This window comes from Sander lucioperca, chromosome 7 (genome assembly GCF_008315115.2).
Source record: "Sander lucioperca isolate FBNREF2018 chromosome 7, SLUC_FBN_1.2, whole genome shotgun sequence".
In the NCBI taxonomy this organism is placed as follows: Eukaryota; Metazoa; Chordata; class Actinopteri; order Perciformes; family Percidae; genus Sander; species Sander lucioperca.
Window position 1 is genome coordinate 38,351,613 of NC_050179.1, and position 11,567 is coordinate 38,363,179.

Sequence of the window (11,567 nt, forward strand, 5' to 3'; positions counted from 1 at the left end):
TCCTTCACAGACAAACCTTTTCAGTTATTGTCTTATGTTGCTGGTTTTGTATTGTTTATTATTACTGCTTTACTGCTGTTCAGTTGTTTTGTTCCTGTGCGTTATTTAATTGTAAAATGCATTGAGAATAAATGTGGTCAGGCTCAGTTGGTAGAGTGGGCGCCCATATACAGAGGTTTACTCTTCGACGCAGTGGGCCCGGGTTCGACTGCGGCCCTTTGCTGCATGTCATTCCCCCTCTCTCTCCTTTCATGTCTTCTACTGTCCTATCCAAATAAAGGCTGAAAATGCCCAAAAACATCATCTTAACAAGTGTTACTTCATGGCTTCACTTGGTGGTGAGGGGCCATTGGCAGGTGTGGTGCCTTAAATAGTAATGCTGTGATGCGGTATGAAGAGGAATCCGCCGACACTGTTCTTGATTATAAAAAGGTTTATTACAAGCAAAGATTCAGCATCAATTTTACAAACTCCTGCAGAGAGCTTGGAGAACGACCAACCCAATCTTCCAAAAAGTCGTTCTGCCGTTCTGCTGTTAACACAGGGTATATATTCTATGCATTGTATGACCTAAAGTGGGAGGGTGTATGTGTGTTCCTGGGGCCCCTCTGCTAATGTAATCAACCTTATAGCATAATCTTATAACAAACATGTTCCTATACGCTGTTAAATATGGGTTTCCTGTAGGCCTCTCCAAGGTCATTAGTTGACTGTGCCTAAACTGGTTATTCGCCATAGAATGACAGAATACACATTTACCAGGACGTATACTTATCAGGACCCCTTTCCTGTCATTGTTCCAGACCCAGCATCTGCATCCTCTCTTATGCACAGGGCCCCAACTCTCTCACCATAACCTCAATAACATAGTACAATATGGAATACATTTGAATTGAATATATGTAGGCATAATTAAACATAAGTCAAAGTTATAAATCATCAGATACAACACAGGCATCAGTTTGGAAAAGTGCAATTTTCACATGATTACTTTTGATGCAGCTAGCCACACAGGTGCAGATCGAACTGAGATCCATTTTTACCAGGTCTGTTCATATTTCCTTCACTTTTTCGGTACCCTGCTATTGTCAAAGTTTGAAAGCAAGCATTACTATTTGACAAAGAGGAAACTCTTGAAACACATTTTCAAAAACGAGAAGTTGACATAGCTAAAAAGGGTCAACATTTCACACCTTATTGTTGAGTGTGGCTGCTCTGAAACAGTATGTACAGATTAACTTTGCTGACATGGAAGAAAAAGACATTGTACTGTTTTTGTACAAATATTTATACAAATACAGTTCAAAAGTATAATGTCAATTTGTAAAAGTTATTTATGCATCACGATCTACCAGCAGAGACTGAATGTGGGTGTGGTGTGTGATGTAGTTATAGAAGGTGGTGGTCATATTAGAGGGTTAGGGATTATAAAACATTAAACCATGGTCTGGGTGAATACTTGATTCTGATTGGCTGCAGGGTGTCCATAAAAAGTGTTATAGGACACCTACTAAAGGAGTTCTGGTGAAACTGACTGTCTACCATTCTAAATGAATGCGCTACATTACAAGAGAAGGAAAATGTGAATCTGTTATTTTCAACACTGAGTGTAGTCTGGCATTGCCAGACCTTCCTCCACAGTGCTGCAGAGGAGGGTCTAGCTAGTCCAAACCAATCACAATTGTCATGGGTGGTGCAAATCTAAACTCAGATTGGACAGATAGTCTAGCTAGCTGTCTGGATTTACCCTGCAGAGATCTGAGGAGCAGTTAACCATAGTCCTCATGAATCCACCGGACACAAAGGAAGAGGAAGGTGACGGACATCCAAGCGAAAAGAGTGTCCTCTGAACACCACAGGATGGCACTAACACACAGCTGCAGGAAGTCAGTTACACTCTGAACTGACTTTGTTTCACAGCGAAAAACGTTATCTCACATCCCGTTCCCTGTTCAGGTCGCTTCTTCAGGCTGCGACCAACAGTACACATGGCGGATAATTGTTGGAAAATCATTATATTATTTTTGGGACAATGCCATAGCTGATAGCTAGCTTGTCTTGTCAAATTATATTTACTGATTGCCAACCGTGCACGATGTTTTTGACTATGAATCTTGCTAGCATAGCGTTAGCTCCCTGGCTCGTCTGAGCTGAGTGGACTATAAATATATCCCGTTGCTAGTCTGGTTGAGCATGCATCCCATGGACTAAGGCTCAGACATTGACGCAGCAGTCGTGGATTTGATTCTGTCCTGCTTTTCCCTTTCAATATTCAGCTGTCCTGTATAATAAAGGCCTAAAATGCCCAAAAATAATCTTAGAAAAGAAATTAAAAGAAATAAATAAAATAAAATAAAATAAAATAAAATAAAATATATATATATATTATTTTTTATTTATTTTATTTTCTAGTTGGGATACTGTTGTGTTAATAGAAAAGTATGTCATATTTCAGGGAGGGCCGGTTCTCCCCTTCTAGCCCCGCCCCTGGCAGTCATAAATTGAAGTTGTAAATTGAGTGATAAAGGAACTGAAAAAATGAAGAAGAGAGAGAAAGATAGAGAGAGAGAGAAAGAGAGAGAGAAAGAAAGAAAGAGAGAGAGAGAGTTGCTGTGTAAGCAGAGAGAAACATAAAAGAAGAGTCTGATCAGAGATCAGCATCATTTAAGACAACACTTTGACCAACACCTTCATCACTCTCCAGTGGCTAAAATATGGAGATGGTTTACCATGAAGAGGATCATATATACGGAAATGTCCCTGATCTCTCAGCCAGGAGGGTTGAATCAAAGATCTGCTCTGATGAAGACAGGAATTCGGAGTCTGGTGAGAAAGAAATTCTTATTGTTTCACCATTATAAGGTTCAGTTTTAAAATGCAACAATGTTAACAGTAATCTACGGAGCCCCGGAAGGATCACAGATAGAACAAAATATTATTGCGTGGCCATGCGTTATTAATGCCTGGGAATGAGATAAATAAGTCGTGGTCATGTGTTATTGATGTTAGACTATCAACAGCAACTACTATATGTCTTAATCCAAGTAAAGGCTACCCACCGTGCGTAAAGACGCACACAACTCATTCAATAACAGCGTTAGAGCTAAAGATAGGAGCCAGCTGTTAACAGCGAAACATGCTACAAAGTTGTAGGGCAATTGTATCTTCTTTACATTCACAAAAGTGCTCAGATTATTATTCTAAGTGTCTGACAACGTTATGGAAAGGATTTCTAAGACGGTCGACCTTTCTGTTAAAGAGTAAGATCCTTTTTTAAACATAAAAACATCCACAAAATTGCGTCCGCTACACTCCATGTAAATAAAGAGCTGTTTCTGGTCTCTTAAAGAGGTTTTGGAAGTGTGGCCGGGTTAGCTCAGTTGGTAGAGCAAGCGCACATATAGGTTTACTCCTCGACGCAGAAGATCTAGGGTTCGAGTCTGACCTGTGACAATTTCCTAGCTGTCCTATCTGTTAAAGGTCACATGACATGATGCTTTCATATAGGCAGGTAACCTTGCTCTGCAAGATTCCAGATTGGTCCATCTGAGCTTTCCTTTTCTCAAAGGCAGAGCAGGATACCCAGGGCTCAGTTAACACCTATCACCATTTCCAGCCACTGGGGGACCATAGGCAGGCTGGGGGAACTCATATTAATGTTAAAAAACCTTATAAAGTGAAATTGTCATGCCATGGGACCTTTAAAGACGGAAATGCCCAAAAAATTATCTTTAAAAAAAGATGAGGTTTTACAAAGGCCTACCTCTGTATGGATCCTTTCCATAATGTTGTCACACACTTTATAATCTAACAATAATCTGAGTCAGTGGCAAAACTTTTAATGAAAGGAATTGACGAAGCACATTTGCCCCATAGGGTTACATTGCAGCCCGGTCTGCGACTGCTGGGCACTGCTTTCACGCTTCTCACTGGACCAATTTCAAAGATTGTTGTTCCTCAGTCACTTGCACACAAAACATTGGAAAAAAGGGCCAAGTAAAAAAAAAAAAGAAGGAAATTACCCTTCTAAAACATTTAGTGACCATCGTCTATGGGTTTACTCAGATCAAAAGTCTGTTGTGCTGGCTCTTTTTATATACACTTTTGTCGTTCCCACGCCTAATAACGTTTGGCCACGAAATAATGAATCGAGGCAATGCAATAATATATTTTCTATCTGTGATCCTCCTGAGGCTCCGTAGTAATCTTATCTTCTACATTCAGTGGTAGCAAAGCAATCTCAGGGTTAAGTACAGATGTGAAAATAGCTTTTGTCATTTTCTTTTCAAATCTTTGCTTTTGATTAACCATTTATGCATTTTAACTTAATCTTGTATTACCTTTTACAACCAACATACTACCTATTTGTTTTACTTCATTTTCATAGGAGTGCAATGTTTCTATTTTAAGGTCCAGGTAAAGAAAAAGTCAGTAACATTTTTCTGAACACATTCTACATTTAAGAAAATACTTCTTGAAAACGTGTGAAAAGACCCAGTAAACTGCAGTACTGAACTGGATTGTGGAGTCCAGTTCAGACCAAAGATTCATGATGAGACGAGTGAAAACCTGCAGCTACTTGCAATGAGCCGTCTTCAGCGTTCTGTAGTGTACAACAATGAGCCGTCTTCAGCATTCTGTAGTGTACACCAATGAAACGAGACGTATCATCTCCATAGTAGGGATGGGCGATACCAAACTTTTTCAATTCGATACGATACCAATCCTTTTTATTACAATCTCATCGATATCAATACAGAGACTGATCATTTCTTAAATGGGTATGTGATTTTTTTTCATAATGGCCTTTTTAGAAGAAAAAGATTATTACACTTAATGGCAAATCACATTACACATACTTGCTAATAAAGACAAATTAATTAAAAAAACAAATATGAGTACAATTAAATAAAAATGTTGGTGCTCATAAGTGTAAACAATAGTACAGTATTTTAAAGAAATACTATGATGAAGTAATAAAAAAACAATGGGCCTCATTCGCCAATATCTTCCTAAGTTTTCTCTTAAATATGTTCTTCTAATTTTCTTCGTAATTGATAGCGCGTGCCAGTTGTTCCTAATTAGCATAAGAAAACGCCCCGCAAATTCCCATATAAGGACATGACATTTCCTGTGCACCTCCTGGGAAGCGGGAGACACCGTTCAGGAGATAATTGTCGCAGATGACTTGTACATTGCAGTGGTGGAGGAAGTACTGAATCTCAGTACTTAAGTACAAGTTCAAATAACCAGAGACATATTTACTTTAGTAAAAGTAGAAGATGTCCACTACCACAAACAAGGCCAGCTGGCTTTTAAAAGAAGTTCCTATCCTAACCAGCATAAAACAGAAATATGTTGTTAGAATCTGAATGCGGTTGGTTTTATTCATGGATGTATTTTAAGACGGTTTTATTTTCTTTAACCATGCAAGTAAGCAAATAAAGTGTGTGAAGCAGCAAAATGCGGAGATGTGAAGAGGTCCAGCCAAATAAATAAGATATTAACGCGTCTTACGCTGCCTGGCGGAGGAGTAAATGACGCCTTGGAGAGGCCACCATGATGTAAAAACGGGAATAATAAAAAACACAAACAACATTTTCATTTTCACGTTTACCGGAGGCTTACCGAGGGTCAGCGGCGCTACGCCCAGCTCTGGAGCACCGGAGCCGGCTTGGAAGCAAGGATCAGCGGTGCTCCATATATGGCAACCAAACTTCACTGGTGAGACAAATGTGTCACGATCAAGAAGAAGTTTTGGCAGGGGGAAAAACTGATCAGAAAATGTAACGGAACGTTGTAGAAATGTAGTGGAGTAGAAAGTATAGATAATTGCTGCAAAATGTAACAAAGTAAAAACCACTCCATTTTGGCCCTATAAAAAGCGTGATCAATCACCAAGTAACGCAGGATTTAATCAGTTTAATTGCTGATGTAAATTGCAGTGGAGCAAATTGTCCTCACAAAAATGTGCGTAAGAGTGCTCTTGAGTGTTCGTAGATTTTGTTCTTAGCTAAGAACAAATCCAAGATAAAGAAAACATTAGTGAATGTCAGAATCTTCGTAAAAAGTGCGTAAGTGGGGTTTAAGAACACATTTCTTCGTAAGAACGGTTGGTGAATGAGGCCCAATAATTATAACATAGACCACAAGTTTTTCCAGAGCAACTTCTACATACAAATGACCTCATAAATACAGTACAATCTTACATTCTACAGAAATCGAAACAGAAAGATCTTTACATTTTTATTTGCCTAATTTTGATTGATCGTAAAGATGTTTTAATCTTCTAAGCCTACACGGTAAAAAACAAGTGCACTTTTAACATTCTCCTTATGACTTTCAAAGTGTCAAAAATAGTGCATCTTGCTGTTTTTTTATCTTCAGGTGAAAATTAGCACCACACTACGCTATGTTTCCTTTCTACCAGTCTTTTCTCCACACTTCTTTTCTCCTCTGTTGTTTCTTTGGCCTCTCTCTCATGTTTGATGAGGAAGTGGGCGGACACACCACGGCTTTGTTTAATGTAATTTTATTACCGATGTTTTTTTACATGAGTCTATACCAAATGAGTAGGTTGTAAGTATGTATGGATCTATCAATACCACAGTATCGATCCGCCCGTCCCTACTCCATAGCAATGAGTCTCTCTCTACTTCCATTCTAATTTTCGACTTTTCATTGGTAGCGTCCTAAAACATGAATGATGATAATGTTCAATTAATCAATAAATAAACATTTATTTATATAGCATTTCACAGCAACCAGCAGGTATCCAAAGTGCTTTACATCAAGAACCAAGAATAAAAAACATGGCATAAAAGATGAAAGAATAAACCATAGAAAACGGTAAAGTCAGAAAGGGATACATAGAAACAGGAGGAGGCAACCCGTTCTCACTCCGAACTCGTAAAATACGGACGTTGGGACAGTGGCTGTCAGCGTCTGAAGAGATGACAAAGAGCGCCCTTCAGCGTGTTTGTAGAACGTACTGGGGAGAGCAGCAGCTACACAGGGTTTAGTGAGTAGTATGTTACGCCTAAATTTCGTGTAGGGAGTTTGTATGAAGGTAAATATGGTGCAAAAAGGGAGAGCTTGTAGAATACAATGTGAGAACTTGCAGAACAAAAAATCTGAACTTGTATGTTAAAATTTGCACTTGTAAAAATAAAATTTGCACTTGTAAAAAATATTCACACACGTGATCTGAATTTGAAGTCATACAAATAAAAAAAACATGAGAGCTTGTAAAAAAAATCTGAACTTGTAAGTTGAAATTTGCACTTGTAGAAAATGTTCACACACCTGTATTCTGAATGTGAAGTTACAGAAAAAATATTCACAAATGTGTAGATTGATATTTACATGAACACAATGACAGCTGCAAACTTATAATGCAACATTTACTCGTATACTTTTTTTTAATTCTGGTTCATTTTCCATCACAACCACAACTCAGTGATTACAACCTCTGGAATCTGTCACTGCAATTTCACATATGTGCTCTCTCGCATCACAAAGTGGCCAATCTGCGCACCTCGACTTTCACAACACTCTTGACGATACATTTGGTGCAAAACTAATTTGTACCTGTGGACTTAGGCTGTGGAGCTCTGAGCTAACAGAACGGGAAAAAAAAAAAATCAATCAATAAATAGGCTTATATAAACCTGGACCGAAAGAAATATGTTAGCAACAGTAGTTTATTACAGTGATTTAATACCGTGCCTATCCACGTACACATCACCAGTCACGTTTAATGAGCGCATTGTTTGGTTCAATACAGTTGGTAATAGTTAACCTAAGAACTCTTTCTTTTAATGTAGATATTCAAACGGAGAAATGAAAAAAGGAATTTCAAAAAAACAAAATCGGACCGTTATTTGAATTTGGTTTAGTCGTTTTTCGTTTTTGGATTCAGAAACCAAAAATGGGAGAACGGATCTTTTTTTACCATTTCTTTGTTTTTGGTTTGAAACGACAAACGAAAAACAGGTGGTTTCTCCTTATTTTGATTTGTGGTTCAAACGAAAAAACAAACTATCAAAACGTACACGGACCTACATTGTAATCCACACTTGTAGTTTCTTTACAGCAGTCACATTCAGCAGTTTCTGATACTCTGTTATCTAAAGAGAACTTGTGCTATGATAACATTCATAGAGAATTCTTTTTCAGATGTTGAGATTTCAAAAACCTGACTGAGGAGAGAGATGATCTGAAGAGGAAGCTGAATAACTTAGGTAAGTATGATGAATAATTCAATAATCAGAGTTTGGATCCAGAAGCGTGCAAGTCCAATAATTGGCAAATGCAGGTGATCATTTTACATGTAAAGTTCCCAGTAAATATTATGATTGTCCCAAAGTTTCTTTCCAAGTCGGGAAATAAATGAGAGAGACAGATATAGGAGTGTTAATAAAGATTTCTGATTTTCTTATGAAACCTAGCTAGGCCAACCTATGAACAGTGGGTTAAAGCACTGATCAGGAGAAGAGCTCCTAAATGCTGGGACCCGCTGTTTGTTTTTTGGACCACCTGCTCCCTACCGCATAAATGTTCAAACTGCCCGCCCCTGAAAGATTTCTGTTGGGTCTGAAAACACTGGCATGACAGCTTGCACACATTTTTTTTAAATGACACGTGTTGTATTTTGTATGTATGTATGTATTTTTTGATATTTCTTTTGTGTATTTCCTGCTATGGACTCACTTGTGAGTCTGAAATAAATATATATTATATTATAAAAATACATTGTTAAATGGGGGAAAAAAAATGTAATTCGGACCTAATCTACCTTGGTGGGTCTGAATATGTATGGGAAACACTGATATATGAAAAGATTGTTTTTTGATCACTTCTGTGGAACTTTGATGTTTTACTGGGAAGAAGACGGATATACTACACATAAATAGAGTTCCTGTTTCAAGTGAATGAGGAACAAAATCATCATCATGCCCTTGTCTGATCTAAATTATGATAACTCAACAGCACATTACAGAGTGTGCTTCTCAGTATCATCATGCAGTAAATGCCAAAAGATGTAGTCCGTCACAAACAATGTGCTGCATTTCAAATATGTAAACAATTTTCCTTCCTTTTTCATTCTTCCATTAGTAAGTTATAGCATAAGTCCAAAAGTAAGAAGACTACGAGCTACAGAATGAATGGTGCAATAGATTTTAATAATTTATATATTGGCTTTGCGAATGTAAACAGTTTTGCTCTCATATAATTCATAAAACTGGCCTCATGCAACATTTATGACCACTGTCACATTTACATTTGTTGACTTTACAATCATTTTTATTTCCCCCTAAATAATATATATTGCCCTTTTGTTGTCCCAATAAAAGTCCAATGAAAAAGATTTGTTAGTTTTGTTGTTCACTTGGGTTCTTTCTGTTTTCACTAAGCTCAAGAAAGATGGGAGTATTTCAACGGTAGTTTCTACTACATTTCTTCTATCAAGAAAACCTGGCAAGAGAGTAGAGATGACTGTCTTCAAAAGGGTGCAGACCTGCTGATTATCAACAGCAAAGAAGAACATGTACGTGTGTGTGTCTGTGTGCGTGCGTGCGTGTGTCAGATGTAGTTTATATATATATATATATATAATAAAGAGTAAAAATGTTGAATGAATGCAAAGATCAATGCGGTGGCAGATACATAGACATTGGTTTAATGGGTGTGAATGTTGTAAAGATTCTGTTATATTGTTTAAAGTTTGTAACTCTTTTTTAAACAAGGATTTCACAAGAACATTTCAGAAGAGACTGTGGATTGGCCTGACTGACTCAGAGACAGAGGGGACGTGGAAATGGGTGGATGGGACTCCACTGACCAAAAGGTTCACACATTTTTTCCATTTGGTGCATTCAAACTAAATCACTATCTTGTGCTTCTTGGGTTGTGTTCTCTGATAAAAGCTCTTTTTTTCAGATACTGGCATTCCGAGGAGCCTAACGGTGGGGAAAGGGAGAACTGTGGTAACACATATCATTACCCTTCAGAAAACAGCTTGAATGATTCACCCTGTTACTCGTCACACTACTGGATCTGTGAAATGAAAGTCCGTCCATAACTCTGCTACCAAACCAATATTATATATTGTCGATTAAATCTTCACAAAAGCAACCTGAATATGCTCATGTGGACACATCATTTCCAAGTGAAAATCATGTCCAGCTCAGTGTGGGATAATCTGAAGCCTGGTTATTTGCGCTGCAGTAAAGTGACCTGTTAACACATAGAAACAAACGTCCAACGAGGTTCACTGCTTTGGCTGAAAAAAAAGAAGAAAAAAACTACAATATGTTATACATGCTTTGATATATTGCTTGCTGAATGAATGTATAAATGTTTATGGGTGGGAGGGGGGATGTGTGTATCTGGCCACATCACAGGGGGGTCTAGTCCTGTCTCATTGGTTTAGTTATGACCTGTTTTCTGTCATTGTGTTGTGAAGGCAGCCTCTTTAACACATCTCAAGGTACGGTTAAAAGGATGGTTGTGGAGGAAAGAAGGAGTGTCGTTAATTTAAGAGAACTTTCTATACTAGAAAATGGGTAGTTTATTTGTTTATTTTCTATTTTCACATTGACTTATGAGCATGTTTTGTTATTATTACGTGTCTGATGATTTCTTTTTATCCATCAAGATGTTATTTTAGTATCTTGTCACATTTCATTATCTTGTCAACAAGTACATCAGCAGATACTTCCATCCATCCATCCATCTTCTTCCACTTATCCGGTAACGGGTCGCGGGGGTAGCAGCTCCAGCAGGGGACCCCAAACTTCCCTTTCCCGAGCCACATTAACCAGCTCCGACTGGGGGATCCCGAGGCGTTCCCAGGCCAGGTTGGAGATATAATCCCTCCACCTAGTCCTGGGTCTTCCCCGAGGCCTCCTCCCAGCTGGACGTGCCTGGAAAACCTCCCTAGGGAGGCGCCCAGGGGGCATCCTTACCAGATGCCCGAACCACCTCAACTGGCTCCTTTCGACGCGAAGGAGCAGCGGCTCTACTCCGAGCTCCTCACGGATGACTGAGCTTCTCACCCTATCTCTAAGGGAGACGCCAGCCACCCTCCTGAGGAAACCCATTTCGGCCGCTTGTACCCTGGATCTCGTTCTTTCGGTCATGACCCAGCCTTCATGACCATAGGTGAGGGTAGGAACGAAAACTGACCGGTAGATTGAGAGCTTTGCCTTCTGGCTCAGCTCTCTTTTCGTCACAACGGTGCGATAAATTGAGTGTAATACCGCACCCGCTGCGCCGATTCTCCGACCAATCTCCCGCTCCATTGTTCCCTCACTCGCGAACAAGACTCCAAGGTACTTGAACTCCTTCACTTGGGGTAAAGACTCATTCCCTACCTGGAGAAGATACTGCCATTATATTCAAAGTGCCTTCATGTGTTTGTTAGGATGTACATTTTGGTCATTGTGAAATGAAATGATTTTGTATGTTATGTGGAGAATACAATAAGTATATTTGTCCTAGTTAACATCACACACAGACTGAATTTTAATCTTTAAATGTTAATCTTGTATATTGTCTTTTCT

The 11,567-nt window shown here is 38.8% G+C and overlaps 1 protein-coding gene across 1 annotated transcript; it reads left to right on the plus strand.

Moving 5' to 3' along the window:
• Positions 1-2,720: 2,720 nt before the first annotated feature.
• Positions 2,721-10,571, plus strand: LOC116040186 (CD209 antigen-like). Its single transcript, XM_031285453.2, has 4 exons — positions 2,721-2,826; positions 9,417-9,550; positions 9,750-9,850; positions 9,943-10,571. Exons 1-4 carry the CDS (start codon positions 2,721-2,723, stop codon positions 10,082-10,084), a joined length of 483 nt encoding a protein of 160 aa, XP_031141313.1. The 3' UTR covers positions 10,085-10,571.
• The last annotated feature ends 996 nt before the right edge of the window (positions 10,572-11,567 follow it).

Bases quoted from the DNA above. Each gene is read 5' to 3' on its own strand.
- LOC116040186 (XM_031285453.2), top strand. From the start codon at position 2,721: ATGGTTTACCATGAAGAGGATCATATATACGGAAATGTCCCTGATCTC. The intron at 9,551-9,749 runs GTACGTGTGTGT...TTTTTAAACAAG, and splicing joins TCAACAGCAAAGAAGAACAT to GATTTCACAAGAACATTTCA. The intron at 9,851-9,942 runs GTTCACACATTT...TCTTTTTTTCAG, and splicing joins GGGACTCCACTGACCAAAAG to ATACTGGCATTCCGAGGAGC.